This window comes from Micropterus salmoides, unplaced genomic scaffold (assembly GCF_014851395.1).
Source record: "Micropterus salmoides isolate LMB-PRFRI ecotype aquatic unplaced genomic scaffold, ASM1485139v1 Ms_hic_scaffold_5, whole genome shotgun sequence".
Classification (NCBI taxonomy): domain Eukaryota; kingdom Metazoa; phylum Chordata; class Actinopteri; order Centrarchiformes; family Centrarchidae; genus Micropterus; species Micropterus salmoides.
In genome coordinates, this window is record NW_024044237.1 from 29,252,616 (window position 1) to 29,270,974 (window position 18,359).

The following is an 18,359-nucleotide window of genomic DNA, read 5'->3' on the forward strand; positions in this document are numbered from 1 at the left end:
GATTTCATTTATTTACACTGTTCATCTAAGTAAAAATCTGCTACATGGTTGTTAACATAGTATACAAAGAAAGAATTAGGAGAAGTCAGTGTTGTACATGACCATAGCTGAATGTATAAAGAATATAATATGTACAAGCGAGCAATATAGTTTTTCAGTGTGGTAAGTTATGCTGCTGTAGATGAGCTGCACAACACAATGCCAGTGGTTTCTCTTTAGGTGAAGAATGAGGTCATCTTATCTCAGCAGATAAAAGAAACATTTTGTAACCATCTGTGTCCGACCTTTCTCAGGCCTTGATGCAAACCAGCTGAAACCGGCTAAAGATTGTACACCAATTGAATATCCCAAGCCCGATGGCAAATTAAGCTTTGACCTGCTCTCCTCTGTGGCCCTGAGCGGCACCAACCACGAGGGCGACCAGCCCCCCCATCTGACCCTAAAGGATGACAGTGTCCCAGTCGCCAGGAACCTGGCCATATACGATGGGCCTGAGCAACGTTTCTGCCCTGCAGGTAATACCGTCATAGCCTCTGAAGAGCGCTATTCACACAATCTATCAGGGTGCAAAAAATGTTTAATCTATTCCACGTGCTGTAGTGAGGAAGTCAGTTATCTGTTTTATTGCATATAGTCTCACGTCAATATGTAAATTCCAATGGAATTGGGACTTGAAAACATGGGTCACATACATTCACAGGTAGTATATGTCACGATTTCAGCAGGGTTAAATCATATCTTTTGGACTGTTGCTGTAGCTGCTGCCCTAAATCTAATCTAATCCCTGTCGTGTTCATACCTGTTAAATAGGATTTAAAAGTTGAAGGATTTTCATGGTCAATTGTTTTTTTAATGAATCATTTGAGCTCCTAAACAAAATACTGAGCACAATTTCCCAGAGCTCCACGTCAAATCTTCATATTGCTTATTCTGTGCGACCAACAGTCCAAAACCAAACTGATTTACTATTGTACAAAACTGAGAAAAGCAGCAAATCCTCACATTTGAGAAGCTGGAACCAGCGACTGTTCCATATTTTTGCTTGATCAGAGACTTAAGTGATTAATCAATAATCAGAATTGTTGTCAATTACTTTTCCGCACTAATGATTGGCCACTTATTTAAGCACTACAGTTAAGAACAAATAGTTGACAATGAGTGCCACTCCAAACTGTTGTTGGCTCTTGGGTCTGTTTGTTGTTATACTCTTCGATTTTCAAACATAACTGCTGGCTATTGAGTGTCTCATTAAGTCTTGTGCTTTGGGATTAATAGATGGCCCAGGTGGAGACCAGAGTTTCAGGCACAATGTTTGGTAAACAACCAAACTTCAATAAAGGAGTAAACACTCTGTTTTTTGAATAAACACAATGTTTGTTCTTGATGTACTTCTGTCAACCAAATTTTCAGCACAGTGTAACTGAAAGTTTGAACAGATTCAATTAGTGAGGAACACAAAGCAGTGCAATACCTCCCCTGTATTCTGAAATTACTGAACTGGAACAGCCGCTGATTCCAAAAGTATTAAATGCTGCAAAGAGAAAAACATTAATTTGCTTTAGAAATGAGTTGCAATGAATTAGAGTGATGTGTTTACTCAAGGTCCCCAGAAAAATATAAAGAAATGTACACACCTGAAACTTACTGCCACAGCATTTCTTTGAAACAAACATTTTTAAAGTCCACAACAATTGTTTTTTGGGGGTTTTATCAATACTGTGAGGCAATGAGCATGCATATTTATTCACTTTTCAGTCTCAGGTTATTGGTTTTGTAAATGTCCTTTCCAGTGCAGCAGCTGTGATTGAAAAGCTAAATTCCATATGCAATCTCAAAAACTGACTGACTTTGAATACTCTGCAAACTTTTAAACATAATGACCTGTGGTCCGTGGCTATGTTAAATGCAGCAAGACATTCTTTTGTGGCCCACAGAGGTGAGCCATTACAAAAGAGTGGGGGTGATTGGATAAAGCAGGACAGCAGCAACTGTAGAAACTTTCTGCACACTGCAGATTTGGGTTAGCGAGGTTAATAACTTTTATAATTGGCTATGGGCTCGGCATTCTTGGCTGGCATGGATTAACAGTTTTTCCAGAAATGTGTAAATGGCAAAAAGGGACAGTTGTTGTGACAGCTGACTGCTGTTATATCCTCTTTTGGAGGATATAACTAACCCTTTAGAGTCTAAAGGATAAGTTGACTTTTTTTCAAACCCTGTCCTTATTAACCTGCCATTTATATTCACATATATAGCATATTACCACCAGATTGCAGTGGTGTCTCACACAATAACACGGTAGTGTTTTGTATCTAAGGGCTTTTACTTTTTAATCACTTTTGTCATGACATTTGTCCACAAGATCCTGTAGAACCTGTTGCAAGTGGAAACTGAAGTACTATTACTAATGCTTTTCCAATACTAATTAACATCTTTAAATAAAAATTAAAAAAGAATAAATGTCAACTTCTGCCCCAAGCCAGTGTCATTGGCAATTTCAGACTATTGTTTTGAGACCAAATATAACCCACATTCACTTAGGCTACAAATTTGTGAATGACCAACTATGATCAATCTAAATATGTGTGTTCAGAAGACAGCCAGTGAAGCTGCAATTTTGAAATCAATGGCTGATTCAGACAGTGGGATTTTCCAAAGCCTCCCATAATGAGCGCCGCTATCTTTTCATGTAAACCCTTTGCTGCTGCAGTGGGCATTAACTGTCAGGTCGACATATCAGCTTTAAAACAGAATGCATTGAGGCAATAACTTAAACTACGATAAAACGGTTTTCTGTCAGGTTTCATTGCTGTTATTTCTCTATAACACCTCACAGAAAGCATGGTTTATAATCCTGATGTTCTTTATCTTTTTAGAAAAATAAATCCTGATCAGAACACAAAGTGGAACATTTAATGGAATTGCAACAATTAATGAAAATATTTCACACGTGTCAATGTTCTAACTACTTTACTTTTTCTCTCCACCAAACCTCCCAGGTGTGTACGAGTATGTTCCTGTGGAAACTGGAGATGGGATGAGATTGCAGATAAACGCTCAGAACTGTGTCCACTGTAAGACGTGTGATATCAAGGATCCAAGCCAAAATATCAACTGGGTTGTGCCTGAAGGCGGTGGTGGTCCAGCTTACAATGGAATGTGACCTTTATTTTATTTTTTACTTTTTGTCAAGAAAGATTACTGTAAAGTATCATGCATTGAGGGTTACAGTAAGTGCCAGCCTATGGCAAATGTGCCCAAGTATGGATCTTAAAATAAGTATATAGTTGTTTTTGAGGGTATTAAAAAAATCTGCAAAAATTCAAGGATATTAAAAATAAAACTGCATTTTGTTGTAGAAATGAATTAGTAATCTAAAGAGTGGGGAATTAAGTTTGACATGTTGCACAGAGGTTATGAAACCAATGCAAAATACAGGACCATACAACATTGAAGTACAAGTCAAAAGTTGCAGTTTGCCATAAAATCCACAGTATGGGCATTAAAAAATAATTTACCAACTGTAATAGTTTCTTTCAACATAATTAAATTAAGGTATGTGTCAGCATTACTGCAGGTATATTTTGACAGTATTGTACATCATCAGATGATTTCACAGTAGTTAATAAATTACACTTGACTGTTGTCCCTTTTTTTTATTGACCTCTGTAAAACATAAATAAAAACAAATGGATGTACTGTTATGTGGCCAAGGGAACTGCATCAAAGTCCCTACCATGAAACGGTACAACATACACAACTTTGCTGAACTACTTCAAAACCCCAGAACAAAGACTAGTGTTGAGCTTTAACCCAGTCTTTGGAGTCAGCAGTGGAGTCAGCCATGCATCAGACTAACACTTAAACTATTCAGTACAGTGAAGTCACTTGTCAGAATTAAGACAGGTCAACGCTTACAACAGTTATTTTCCCTTGTAGGAATACAGACCGTGGAAAATGTGCTCGCTGGAAAACAGAAAAGGACACGGCAAATAAAGATACTGAACATTTTCACCTGGTGGCAGACTTCTTATCTGAATAAGTGCAGCTTACCATATAGAGAGGACTTATGATTATGTTAAAGAATTCATTGCATCATTTGGTGAAATGTTTATGCAAACATTTTGGCATAGATTTTCTTCTCTTTCTCCTTCTCCTCCTGGATTTTAAGCTGGACTCTCTTCATCTCGTTGCTGATAGCTGTCAAATAAAAAACAGAAAATTAGCTTAACATGTTACTCAATTAATATATTTGTACTGGATACTTTTTCGCCTTCAATACTGAAATTTCAAACATTGTTTCTGGTGCACAAGTGTCCACTTTCTGCACACTGTCAATTTTACTTTAAAGACTGCCTGCTCCTGAAGGCACAGGGAGAGCATGAAGCGCACTGATAGCTCTTATCTCCGAGCCTGCAGCCAATAAACCGCAGCTTAAAATATCAAAAGAGCAGTGCATCACTGTCAAAAAGCAGAGAGGAGCTCCAGATTTGCATAGAGCCTGATCCCACTCAGTACACTCTGACTTGTACATACTAAGGGGTGTAGTACTTCCAAATTGTATCCCTAAACATCCAATCGGTTTGTCATGACAACATACAGTGTGATAATACTTAACATTACCACATAACACCAGTGCTCTCATCGTCATTAATAATTCAGGTCCGTAGGCGCTTTTACACTGCTCTTTATTAAGGATGGTTTATATTTGCTAATGGCAACTGCTTGTTTAGGAAGGATGTCCCAGTATGTACTTTGATCAGACTGAAAGTATTCATTAGCCACTTTGTATGCTAAAATACATTAGGCACTAGAAAGCACTTGGCTGTGAATAATGTGCTCATGAGTCACGCTTAAAGTAGCTAGATAGGGTGTGCGTTTTTAAACCATAATATCCTTTTTAGTCAGTAACATCAGATTTCAGCCACTGGTAGCTGAGGGAGTTTTAGCAGTACAGCAGCGTTGTGTGTTAAGCTGGTACAGTGCTAAAGTTGGCTACAGTCCTATTTTCTTAAAATGGTCCTTGATCATTTGGCGTACATGGTGATGTTTTGGTTGCACGCTGCTCATCCTGAACACAGGTTATGTCAATAAAATAGCGGGATAGTGAACTGCAGTCTTTTCTAAAGAGCATTTCACCAACACTGAAAATAAGTAAAACTACAGCACCTGTTTCATTCATGACCAACATCCTATTAAGAACTGGCAATAAATACCTTCAAGACTTACCATTTATTGATAAATAGTATTCAAAGTTATAGTTCATGCAATAGTTCATGTAACTGAATAGGAAATTACCACCATACTCCTGATTTGTACCTGTACAGTACATACTTTTAAGACTATATATTTTTTTCACTGAGTATGTTGACAATTGTTTGCGTGCGTGCGAATATTAGATGTGTGGTTTTGTTTTTCATTTTGAGCATCGTTTCAGGTAGTGCACCTGAATTTCGTTGTATGTACCATGCAGTGACAAATTAATGTTAAGGTCAGGTTGCAGAATATGCACTTTGACTACACTTCCTGTAACGAAACCCTAGTAACCAAGTGAGAGAGTCATGAATGGATTGATTCATTATTGTCCTGCAAATGACCTTTCATGAATAACCCAGAATTTCTCCCCATAAAGTTCAATTAGGAGGAACAATAAACTTTTCCTTCAGTCGTGGACTATTGTTCATGAGCTTGGATGCTAAATTTGAATAATGCATTTGAATATGCATGAAATGTTAATAAATAAAACTAAATGTGCAAATGGGGGTGAAGAAGGAAAATATTCTTGGCCTGGGTGAAAGCTGAGCAAACAGAAAATGCTAGAAGACAATTCCCCACCTTTATCTTCTGGAGTTATTTCCTGAGCTTTCTTCAGATCAATCTGAAAGATGACAGGTGCAGAAAACAATTAGGTAAGTCAACGTGCCCTGAGACTGCACCAAATACTGAATATCTTCAAAATTAATGCACCTGGATTCTTTCTTGTATAAACTAGGACATGTAACCATCTGCCAAATGCTTAACTACAATACAAAATTTCTATTTCTCCTTCATCAACTTCAACTATTTAGTCCACAGGAGAGACCTGTGCTGCTAATGCTGTATAAAACCAGAAAATATGCAGAAAATAACACACGTACATTTTGAACTGTTGTGTTGCAGAGTATCTCATACAAAAAGCTGTCAATCTTTGATATTTAAACAGCCACTTAAAAGAGAAGGGTGCTTGTGTGGATGTTACCATGGCTTTGCTGTATTCCTTTAACCCCTGCCATGCCTGGGCCCTCCGGAAAAGTGCCTTAGTGTTCGCTTCGTTCAGCTCTACAGCCTGTAAGACGCAACACAAATACACACCAGAAATTAAATTCTATCCTTCTTGAATGTTTTATGAAATTTGTCAATATTATTTTGCATTTATTCTTTTTCAAGAGCCCATTATATTCCCCCTACCACTGATTAGGTATATTGGGTCCAGCCAGAACCTTATTCAAGTGCATTAGCACATATTTCTGGGAAGCTGACTTTATTCTGCCAGAAATAAAGAGATCCACTTACATACTGAATGCAAGTACAAAATATATTGTATACTACCAATAACTTAAACAAATACTTTGAAATTTGGGGTAATTCACTTGTTTGCTTTAATCTCTAATGGTTGCCCTGCAACCTCACAGTGACTCCAGGAAGTCACTGCTCCCGTCCAATAAATGGTCTGACACATAAACCCCTCGTAAAACCATGCTTAGTTCTCACAGTTTTTTGTACTGACTAAACAAATAAGACTAAGGTAAGCTAAGTGGCTGCTGGAGGTAGCTTCATTTTTACCATACAGACATGAGGTAATGCTCTTCTCATGTAATAATCTCAGCAATAAAGCATAACTACATTTTGAACAACTTGTTAAAATATTTTAGCCCCCCAAAAAGAAAACAAAACAATCCGTCATAATGAAAATAATAGCCGGAGTTTAAATTCTTAGCATGAGTATTGCCAGATTTACCTCATTGCAGCTGTCTAGAGCATCCTGCCACAGCTGCATCTTCAGCTGACATGCTGCTGTGTTTAGGAAGCAGCTGAGGGCTGTGGGCTCCAGCTTCTGCTGCACCTCCTCCTCCAGGTGCTCTCTACTCACCTCCAAATACCTGGCAGAAGACAAAAAAAAAATAAAAATCAGGCTCGTTGTCAGTTAAAGGAATTGGATCCTGATGAGCAATAATTGATCTGAATCACAAGTGAAACTGCAGTGGGAGCTTTTACTCAAAGACACAAAGTGGTTTCTGCACACTTTTCCTCCAGTTTACCCTTTTAATAGGCACACTTCATTTAACAGAACTAGCACAGTAGTATATTTTCCCACATAAACCTCATCCTGCTACTCTATATACACTAACACATTCATTTTGCTGAAAATAGTCCCAACAAATGCACTCTTTCCTTCTATTTGTGTAATGTCTGCTAAAAACTACAGTGGCCAGCTGTTTTGGAAAATCACTGTGTGATGGTACCTAAAAGATTATAAGAGAAAGAAAATACAATTTTCTGAATTCACACCCAGCCCTTAAACTATGCATATGTGACTAAAGTGTCATGTCAGTATTAACAAATGGGGTTGGGGCTGATTCCACATACAGACTGGGGATGACGTAACGCATTAATAGATGGACAAATGGTTTTGGTCTTTTCATGGAATTTCTAACCACTAGAAAATATATAATTACGATACCCTAGTCATTTAAATTTTTTCACTATTTTAGCTATTTTTAAACAGTAAATCTCCATAAACTGCCCCGATAGTAAACTTCTTGACATCATGTGGTGCCAAAAACAAAATACATTTGCGATACTGGGTGTAATATTTTTTCAATGTATGTGGATGACCTGTTCATTTATTTCATTTGGATAGTTTCTTTGAAAACATGCTTCTTAAACTATCACCCATTCATTTAATGAATGTCTTTTTACTATTAAATAAACGCAGTCGTGTCTGAAAGTGAACTACACACACAAAGCGATGATGAGTGACACAGAATTTATATTACCTGAGGGCTTTGCTATATTTGTTGACTGCAGCTTTCCAGTCTTGATTCTTAAAAAGACTGTTTCCAATATTCTTCACGTCCTCAGCAACAGAGAGAACTTTGTCAGCCTGAAAGGAAACAAAGGGGGAAATGATACCGGGGACTTAAATTCCATTTCCTTTATGGTGACTGCTGCCATGAAAAATAAAGATAAGATAAAGTCAAGAAAATGTTGATGATAACACTGTGCTCAGAGTACCTGCTAAGGTCTGGGAACACAGATACATTGCTAAAAAGTCCACTAGGCAAGAAACTCAATTATTCAGACAATCAGACAGGCTGTAAACAAAACATTTAGCCAGACTATTTAACCATTTATTTCTAAGTAAAACTAAACACAGAATATCTGTAATAATTTATCCTCCCTCATTTTGGAACAAGTTCCCGCATTGGCATACTAATTGTTTTACCCTTCTTCCAGTGTTTGCTAAACTATGTCTAAACACGTCTTGGATGTTGCTACTGAAATTGATATTGATCTTCTCATTTGACATTGGAGAAGAAAACTTTTCTCAAAATCCAGAGTGGCTATTTAACTGCGCCCGCAGAGCAGTCTGATGCTATCTGCCAAATTCCACCGTGTCCTTGAAGATCAAAGACCTCTCGGATACTTACATCCTTAAAGTCGATGTCAGAGTCCTCAGGGAAGTCTGGGTGGGTGTCCCCTGATCCATCGGTTGGTGCAACGCCCCAGCTGTCTCCATCCTTGTGCTCACCACAGTCTGCTATGACACATGGCTGTAAAGGCAGACATGAGCAGATATTTTTCGACAGGAAAATATAAATTTTAGCTCAGAAAATTCAATGGTTTTCCTTGAGTATGTCATGTCAAGTTACAGCGTCAAACAAAGCATACTTAGGAACGGTGCAGTTGTCACAATGCTGTATATAACATAATGTAGTAAAACAGTATGTCCCTTCATATTCTTATCACATAAAAACAAGGACATTTGAGAGTTTTGTCTCAAATGACGAACAAGGACATTTGAGATTTTGTCTTTATACATAAAAACAAAGTTCAGTTTCACTCCTCACTAAAACATAATCAGGATTCCACCTGTACCTACTTCACTAGGATTATTTCAGAAAGTTAACTATGCAAAGATGTTTTGGTCTTTACATGGTAGAAAAAATCAAATAAAGAGGACATCACAAGACCTGGAAGCGTCACCATAGTGGTAAATCCAGTATTAGTAAGGGCTACATTAACACTTACTTTTGTTATTATACTTCTTACTATAAATGCATTATTTTGGAATTAAACTTTACAGATACATTTTAACTGAAAACATTTACCTTTACAGGGGCGTCGTCATTAGTGTCAACAGACTCCAGCATTTTAACGACTCCCATCCCTTTTAACAATTGTCCAAAGACGACATGCTTGCCATCTAAGTGTGGTGTGGGGACAGTAGTAATGAAGAACTGCGAGCCGTTGGTGTTTGGCCCAGCGTTTGCCATGCTGAGCAGACCTGGTTTGTCATGCTTCATGGAGAAGGAAAAGACAAAAGATGGCACTATGAGCCCACAGAAACACAAAAACAACTGCACATGTAGGAGTGAGAATGTAGTTTGATTATTTCAATGTTTTTCAAAAACAAGCACTTTTAAGGCCTGTTGTCAATTTAAACCTGGATTCTGTCTGATATTTGTAAAACATTCTGACTTTTATTTTTAAAGTCAAAATGTTTTAGTCTGCTTAATAGAGCTTAAAATAGTGATTACAAACATAACATGGTGGAAGAGGAAACCGAGCAACAGTGTAGACCTCTTTAAAATGTGTGTTAAGTCGTTTACCTGGTAGTGGAAGTTTTCATCCTCAAACTTCTCCCCATAGATGCTCTCACCCCCAGTGCCATTATGGTTGGAGAAGTCACCTCCTTGGATCATGAACTTCTTGATGACTGCCAAAAACAATTCACAGCCAAACTATTACCAGATCAACCAGACTGAATGTCAATTGTGCTTTAGGGGTACCTAATTTAAAAGGCAAAGAACCAAAGGATCAATTAGCCAATTAAAATCCAGGCAGTTAACTTTGCATTTTTAAAACTATACTGTCTCATGGCTGTTGAAAAGCATGAATAAGTGCATTGTCACTATGTCAATATTCAGCAGCTGACTACCTGTCTGCCAACTTTTCCATTACCGTAATCTATTTTTAAGAAACACACTCTTATGTGTATGTTCATGTGCAACACAATCCTTATTGTCTGCCCTCTGTGGTACCAATTTAAAGTAATTTAATCAATGGGTAATGCTTGGCATTTAATTATAGGGGGAGATCACCAAAACATTTCCCCACTAACCCCTTATAAAACTTGCCATGCATATAGTTTCATTTGTCACGGATTACGGTGAGCTGACACCTTAAAAAGAAGGGTGTGTTTAAAGAGGAGCTCAGTAGCCAAGTAACTACAGATTCTCCAAGTGTGTGTGTGTGTGTACTAAAACTTCAAGGTTAGCTTCCAAATTTAAATGTCACATTATATGCAGATGTGAAGACTATTTACTTCTGTGGAACGGGCATCCTTTGAAGTGCAGCGGTTTCCCGGTCGATTTGCCAGTGCCTTTTTCTCCAGTGCAGAGTGCCCGGAAGTTTTCAGCAGTTTTAGGGGTGATATCAGCAAACAGCTCCAGAACTATTCGGCCAGCTATGGGCAGGAAAAAATAAATCAGTGTGAAGTTACTGTACAAATGACTGACTAAACTACCTACAGTATAGTGTATATGAGAATAGTCTGTACCAAGTTATCACATGCTTCCTTCATAGAACAAATCTTTACTGTTACATTACTTTTTAATTCTTATTTTTACTAAAATAAAGTGGAGCAGGAAATGTAGGTATTATGGAAGCATTACACATAACCTGACATAGCTAAATATACTCAAATAGGCCAAACAGTAAATTAGTATGTCTTCTTTGTGACTTTTTTATATGTTATCATAGCTGCAGCAAGTGAAGTAAATAAACTCCTTGAGCAAATATTAAGTGACCTATACATGTGATTAACAATTACCAACTTTGAACGCTAGATTACAATGGTATGACAGTGAAGCTAAGGGTGAGCAGAGCTACATTTAGCCTACAAGTCTTACTAGACAACACAGCCGCACGTGGTTCATTCACTCACAAGAGGAGCGACAAGCTCGCTAAATAAACATTTATCTCACTCTGAGCTAAGGTTAGCTCACATTAAACATAAGCAGGTTAATGTCGTGTGCTTTACACACTGGCTTATTTGTAAGGCATAGCGTTCCTGGTAGTTACTAAAGGAATCGGTATCGAGGTGTCACGAGAGTAAACTAGAATCGTGCTAAGCTAACAAGACTAAAGTTATCTGTTAAACTGGCCCTTAAAAAAGCTGTTAGCGGACATTAAAATCAAAATGTCCTAACCTCTTTCTCCACCAATGTCCACATCGAAGAAGACACGGGGGTTTTCGGGGTTTGAAGGCGTGACAGACGGTGTTGGGTGAGACATTTTAAGGAACAAGGCGATTTAAGACACTTGTTTCAGCTAACCTTGCTAAACCCGGCCGGCGTACTGGAGCAGAGCAGGGCCGCTGGAGGAAACGAGGAAGAATTAACTCAATAACTTCCGGTTAAAACATTTCAAAATAATACAACTCTGTTGCGAATGTTTTGCAGGATTTTTCAGCGTTTCGATGTAACGAAATTAATGACTGGTGAGTTATATCCTTGAGTTTCAAACCCAAAAGGTCAAGAACAAACCAAATATCCTTTTAAATGTACGCATGCGATTGTGTGCTTTACTGAAACTTCCAGTCATGCAAAATAAAATTCCTACTAAGCGAGTTGTCAACTTTTCTTTTAAATGGATACAGTCCTTTATTTCAGTTAAGCTATGTAATATCAATATACCGTTTCTATATGATAAATATCATGCAATAATGACTTGTAACATTGATGTATTTCTTGCTCTGTAAGCTAGTCAATGTTTCATGCAACGGACTATAGCCTATAGATAGGCCAATTCAAATGATACCTTAATTGAAAAGATTTTGTCCCCCCCCCAAAAAGTATATATAATATATATAATTTGTCTGCTAAATCGCATCTACACCCACCAGGACAAGCTGTGTATTGCGAGGGACATGTATTTTGACTTCAACACCATCGGGCCACCCCTGCTGTGGGAGAAGCTGACAGTGATGAAGGCAGATGGCCCCTCATGTCCTGGATGGTTACTTACCTGACTGGCAGACCACAGTATGTGCATCTGCAACTCTGTAACAGTGTGTCGGACAGACTGGTCAGCACTCAGCAACACTGGGAGCACACGGAGTCCTGTTAGCTTCAGAAGTTTTCTGTAGTTGGATGTATTAGCAAGGGTGATGAGACTGAATACAGGGCTGTGTTGGGGAACTTGGCATGAGCAGAACCATGAGCAACTCAACGTGACAAAGACAAAGGATTGTGGATCTAAGGAAGGTAAAGGCACCAGTAAAGCAGTTTCCATCCAGGGAGTCAGTGTGGGCATTGTACAAGTACCTGGGAGTGCAGATTGACAATTAACTGGACAGGGCAAAGAACAGTCATGCCCTCTACAGGAATGGTCAGAGCACATCTCTATTTTCTGAGGAGGCTGAGGTCCTTGACAAGTGTTTGGTGGCCAGTGCTATCCTGTTTGCTTTTGAATGCTGGGGCAGCAGGTTGATGGTAGTGTACGCAAGCAGACTCAACAATCCGCTAGAACACATTGTGACGTTGTGAGTCTATCTACTTACCAATGTTTTTTTTTATTATTATTTATATTTTCTTTAATGCCTTATTAAGCAACGTGAGCAACTGTATCAAAACAATATCCCCTTTGGGACCAATAAAGCATTTCTGATTCTGATGTTGTAATGCTTCCTTTGTGTAGCTGGAGGGTAAAAGAATGTTAAGCTTGCACAAAGGTATGTCTTCCTTAAGGCTTTCCTCTAATTGTTGCTTTTTTAAATTTATAAATACTGGATAATTCTACCACAAGTGGACATTGCTTTGTTTTCGGAGCCACAAACCAAAAAGGTTTAGAACCACTGAATTAGACCTATAAGGAAATACTGATTAATCTTTTCTTAACTGGGGATTCAAAGATCCCTGAACTAACTGCAATCGCAATGGATCCACTGCGGATTTATGAAGCTTTTGACTCTTCCCTTCACTCTGACTGCATGTAGTAAGCGCCCAGACTGTCTTCTAAATGCATACAATGTTCTTTCGCAACTCAGTTCAATCATAACATGATTTCAGGTGGGTGTCAAATTGAGGCCAGCCTATTGTAGTGATGGTATTACCAGCAAATTGCAGCTGAACTCGAGATATGGATGTCTCTGTGGCTCGAAAAGTGGTGGTTTCTCTTGTGGTAAACAATGTGTACAGTTATCTACTCCAGACATAAGTGGATATGATTGCTACAGCCGTGGGGATGGATTACCAGTTGCTTCTCATGCAGGAATCAAAAGTCTTTATCTGTGACCTTGTGAGAAGGGAGGAGGACCTCTGATAAACAACACCAACTTGGTTGTCGCTGTTATTTTTGGAGGGAATCAGTTTGAGGAATCAGTGCCATGTCACACTGCTTCGAGGAGACTGTGAAAACTTTGACAAAGAGTTCAACCCTTGTTTGCCCAGTTCATATTCATAAACTTGCCAGAAACTTTCAAATGTATGTAGAATTGTGCAAGAAAATAATATGAATCTGACCTGATTCAAGCTGACATGAAAAAAGAAAATGGGTGAATATCTCCTGAATCATTCAGGCTGAAGGGTGTGAAAAAGTGATGAAACTGTTGAAAAGTCAACAAGTTACAGGGATAAAAAGATGTTTAATCACACATGACACATCTCATTAACAGTCAGGTCCTCCTGCCGCCGTGGGTAGTAGAATGCCATCTGCTGTTAGCTCTGACTGTCTCTGTGAAACTTGGTGTTGACTTGGAGTGAGTCATTCGTCATATTCTTTCTGGGAGGAAACAAATAGGCAGCAATCAGTGGCTACTGAGACATTTTTAAAATTCCATCCTTTAATAAGAATAATTCTCACATTGAAATATATTTGTAAGGACAATGAAGATTAATGTTGGAGTAGGATGCTAGAGATTTTTGTGATTTCATGGCTATTTAGGCCTTCTTGAGCACATTTCAGTCAGTGGCGTGCAACAACTCTGACCCCGTCCCGTACAGATTATCAAATGAACAAATAACATTTTTTACTTATTTACTGTACAGTACATGTAATGGCTGGGAGGCTTGAGAGCCTGGGAATGTAGTGAATGTTACTTGCAGAGTTTCCTCTATTATCTGTGACCCAGCTGATGGATCTGTGTCAACACAGAAGGGGATTGCTGCTACTTCCCAGAATGCCAGCCTTACAAAAACATTATTCTGACTATGTTTGTAAGTTCTGACCAATATTTGCCTGGGGTAGGTTGTTGTTGGCAGAATAACATCAGTTTGTGCCACGGCATACTTTCAGATGCATTAGTGAAGCAACCCACATGCTGTTGATAATGCATCCTTACACAACTATCTACAAAACTGTGATGCCTGTTGCTCCTTTGCAGAAGGGCTCCTTCATAGGAGGGATTAGTAGATGCTTAAGCTGGGGCTGGCTGCTTTGAATCAATGAGTGTGATCTGCTGTGTTCTGCACTTTGCATTACTTGCTGTGTTTGCATATCATGTGAGACATCAGCAAATTCTCCTTGAAAGTAGATTTTCTACCTATTCATATTCTATTCATCAGACCAAATCTCTCTCTGACCCTTACATTACTAGTATTTCCTAACACATGTTACCTTTGCATTATCTCTTGTTATTGCTTGTCTGCTTTAAAAAAAAATAGTATAATAGTTATTGGGTTTATTAAAACTCTCCAATACATACTTTTTGAAACATTTTTCTACATAAAGAACAAATGTTTTCTACCCATGGAAGTCCGGTGCCTGCTTCCTTAAAGAATGTCTTTGTTACGCGCTATTGTATTGTGTGAGCTGACTGAATGGGTATAGAATTGGTTGATTCCAGGAAACTGCTCATTGAACACTTCTTAGGGATTGTGGGCCTAATAACAAACCATAGACTGTATATAAAACAAAACCAGTTCACCAATTGTGCCCACTTTAAAACTGTAATAACAAATTCACACTCACATAGTACTGTTTCTTAGAACATCCTTTCATTGCATAAAGAGAGTTCCTTCTTCAGTCTTGTCAATCTCATTAAACCTGGCTCGAATGTAGCCAGAAATGTAATCCTACCGAGCCTCTGTGTGCTTGTCTCTGCATGGCTATGGCTTTTCACACCGTGTGTTTCCCCAGTTTAAGTTTGTCTCAATGTGTTCTGTTGTTTCACTGCTGGCATCACCGTCTAGGTTTTCTGTCTTGCATGCTTCTTTGTGTGCTTTACCATTTTGTACTTTCTATATTGTATTTTGTGGATTTCTTTCTGGTTTTCTTGGTTTAGTCGTACAAGTTCTCTCACGAACAACTGTCTGCTTGGCTTATACAGAGACAGTGACATAGTTTAATGTGCACTGTCCCTGCAACAACAATAATATCACAGTCTATAGTGGCCCCATGGTGCTGTGATACTCATTATAGACCAGAAAACAAAATTACTGAATAAATGAAAAATGGGGAAACATACACATGGGTGACAAATTGAAGGAAAAAACACCATTAAATGTCTTATTAAGTTTAACAGAATAGCTTCAATGCACCTTAGAATAGATTATTCAAGTCTCTATTCAAAGGGCATGCACCTGATAATATCTCTGGGATTTGGGTAGTAATGACATAAAGAGGGGTTTACATTCTAGAGTTAGACACAATGTTCCCGTCGGGTTTTTAAAGCAGAAAATGCATTATATTTCAGATTGAATGTCTTAAAAATTCACTGTCTACAGCAAAAAAACAAAATAAGTTCAAATAAATGGATTAATGGATAATCAAAAACCTTTGGACTTAACCTCATTATTTCTCAAATTCTGGCAAGTGCAGCCCTTGCATCAAGGGCCTTTTTAGGACATGTGAAAGCTTGTCAGGATCAGCTCTAGTTTTTCTAAAGGTAAAGTCACAGCGGACAGACAAAACTAAACAGAGCCACCACCTCCCATTCATTTTCTAGTGAATCAAGATTAAAGTGTTCTTTAATTAAATATAAAGGGGGAAATGTTAATCTCATGTTTACTGTCACATCTTGTTTAGAGAGTTAATGTAGTTGATTGTAGGTTTTATTTAGGAAAATTGTTAATAAGATAAACCTTCCAGAGTGGTTATTTAGGTCAGTATTATCAGTGTGTCAGTGGTTGTTGACTGTGTCCAGGTCTGTCTGGATGGTTTCTTATCTACTGTTTGAGGTTGTGTGTGTTCGTCCAAAAGTGGAAGTGTTGCATTATAAATGGGGAAGCAGATAACCAACAATGGAGTCACTCAATACTGAGCAAACCTGAGATGTTCTTACTTATCCATTTGACACAGCACACACACGTAATATGATTCTGACGGATGGAAACAAAATACATTCAACATGTCCAATGTGAGGTATAAACACAAATGCTGTCTTACTGTTCACTCTGGAACCTTTGAGTCACTCTGTCTTCCAAAGCTGTCCGTAACTCAGTTTTCTGTTTGAATAAAAAGAAGGACTAAGTTCAGCTTAATTTATCCCTGGAATGCTCTTTCAAATTAAACCACCACAACATATTTGTGTAACTCCAGTTGACCTGAAGAGGAAAGTGAAAATGCACATTCCTTGTTAAGAATGTGTGACTTTTTTATAATCAACAGCATCAAAAATAAATATGTATTGATGACCAACACATATTTTATACATGTGAAGTATGTTTACTCAACAAAATATTTTAATTATAAGATGAACAAAAATTACAGAAGCTGGTCCATATCTGCTTAAGGGTCCATTCATTACTGCTGTGCAACTGTTTGCCCCAACATTGATAGAATTCTTGGCCATCATATCCAACTACTTCTCAAAGTCATGCTCAGTGTAACTTTGTGAAGGATGATACTTCTACATACTCACAAGATGGACATGGTGGATTTTAGCTGTACCTTAATTTGCATATTGCTGTGCAGCGTCCCGCTGTTCAACAGCTGATTATACTGCCAGCCCCAGCCAACCTCCCCCACATAGCTCTGCTTAGGCATGGGAGGCGGGGCATGTGGTGCAGCTCGGCACAAGTAACTGAGGTCACCTGTGGCCTCAGGTGATGAGGCGCCCACACCGATGTACCGGGGGAAATAATTTGATCTTGGCCTGTAGTCTCCAATTCCATCTGGGCCTTGTTAGAATCAGTGGGCATGTGAGAAAAGAAGGTAAAAGAGCCAAATGATCCTGAATCATTTACTCACAAATTAGATTCTACAGACACAAATAAAAAATAAAGAAAGAAATACACTGATTAATTCATTGTAGAGTAAGGAAAATGTGAACTAAATGACAATGAGAAGCACAAAATGGGGGAAAGAGAAACAGATTGTTTCAGTTAGTTTCAGTCAAAAAAGAGTGCATCCATTCAGCATTTAGCTCAGGGTGATTTGTTAAAGCTAATTGTCTAATGCCTAATTGATGTTCCTTTTCAGTGTTTATTCAGAGTAATAGCACTCGTGTAAAGGAAACATTTTTAATCATTAAATATTGGGTGATGATTTCATACAGAGATAGACAATAACACAAATTAGACAATATGTTTGCACGTCATGCTGTAAATTGTCTTATGCATGAATTATCGCAGTGTCATTGACATGCCCTAATGCATGCAAGATAATGTACTGCACAATTACCCAAACCACACAAGCACACAGTCAACATGACAACTAACTTTTGGCCCAGGTTACAGTGCCATCATGTGTCCAATTACAGTTACATTTCCATGGACACAGAACATATGCTCGGACATCGTATAATTGTTACACACTTAGCATAATTTCACAAGAAAATGGCTTGTAGCAGTCTGACAATACATACTTTCCTACTAATTCACACTAACAATTTTACTATTGCATTTTTTGCACAATAAAATAATATTTCTCCATGCTTCTCCTACCTGTAAAAATCATCCTTTGTCCATGCTGTGGTTTTCCTTCAGCTGCTTCACTTCTTTGCATTACTTTTTCCACTGTTATGTTTGGATTATTTGCAGGCTAGATACAGATATATAATGGCAACCCTTGGGTGATAACTTGAGCCCAGCAGTCTGCTCTGTCCACGGGGTCATGGTTGATTGTCATGCAACCACTGGTTGTCATGGTGTCAG

At 38.3% G+C, this 18,359-nt stretch overlaps 3 protein-coding genes across 4 annotated transcripts in view; 1 reads left to right on the forward strand and 2 right to left on the reverse strand.

The window, feature by feature from the left end:
* etfdh (electron transfer flavoprotein dehydrogenase) overlaps nucleotides 1–3,645 on the forward strand; it is a 26,269-nt gene extending 22,624 nt beyond the window's left edge. The window contains exons 12-13 of the mRNA XM_038698835.1: nucleotides 294–515; nucleotides 3,000–3,645. Coding sequence (XP_038554763.1) covers nucleotides 294–515; nucleotides 3,000–3,163 — 386 coding nt within the window. The 3' untranslated portion in view covers nucleotides 3,164–3,645. The remainder of the gene's footprint in view (nucleotides 1–293; nucleotides 516–2,999) is intronic.
* Nucleotides 3,642–11,642, reverse strand: ppid (peptidylprolyl isomerase D). 2 transcript variants are annotated; one of them, XR_005441878.1, is made up of 11 exons: nucleotides 11,475–11,642; nucleotides 10,589–10,729; nucleotides 9,873–9,979; nucleotides 9,372–9,560; nucleotides 8,691–8,813; nucleotides 8,037–8,143; nucleotides 6,998–7,139; nucleotides 6,239–6,325; nucleotides 5,836–5,878; nucleotides 4,054–4,200; nucleotides 3,642–3,966 (listed from the first exon to the last, which is right to left on the reverse strand). XR_005441878.1 is itself a non-coding variant. In XM_038698836.1 (10 exons), exons 1-10 carry the CDS (start codon nucleotides 11,557–11,559, stop codon nucleotides 4,112–4,114), a joined length of 1,113 nt encoding a protein of 370 aa, XP_038554764.1. In that variant the 5' UTR covers nucleotides 11,560–11,642; the 3' UTR covers nucleotides 3,642–4,111. The 2 variants fall into 2 exon arrangements, 1 of the variants encoding a protein (XP_038554764.1); XM_038698836.1 differs by having other exon boundaries at nucleotides 3,642–4,200.
* A 2,266-nt stretch (nucleotides 11,643–13,908) lies between these two features.
* LOC119888140 (uncharacterized protein C4orf45) lies at nucleotides 13,909–18,359 on the reverse strand. The gene is made up of 4 exons (XM_038698599.1): nucleotides 18,150–18,359; nucleotides 17,155–17,384; nucleotides 16,651–16,709; nucleotides 13,909–14,046 (listed from the first exon to the last, which is right to left on the reverse strand). Exons 1-4 carry the CDS (start codon nucleotides 18,208–18,210, stop codon nucleotides 13,983–13,985), a joined length of 414 nt encoding a protein of 137 aa, XP_038554527.1. The 5' UTR covers nucleotides 18,211–18,359; the 3' UTR covers nucleotides 13,909–13,982.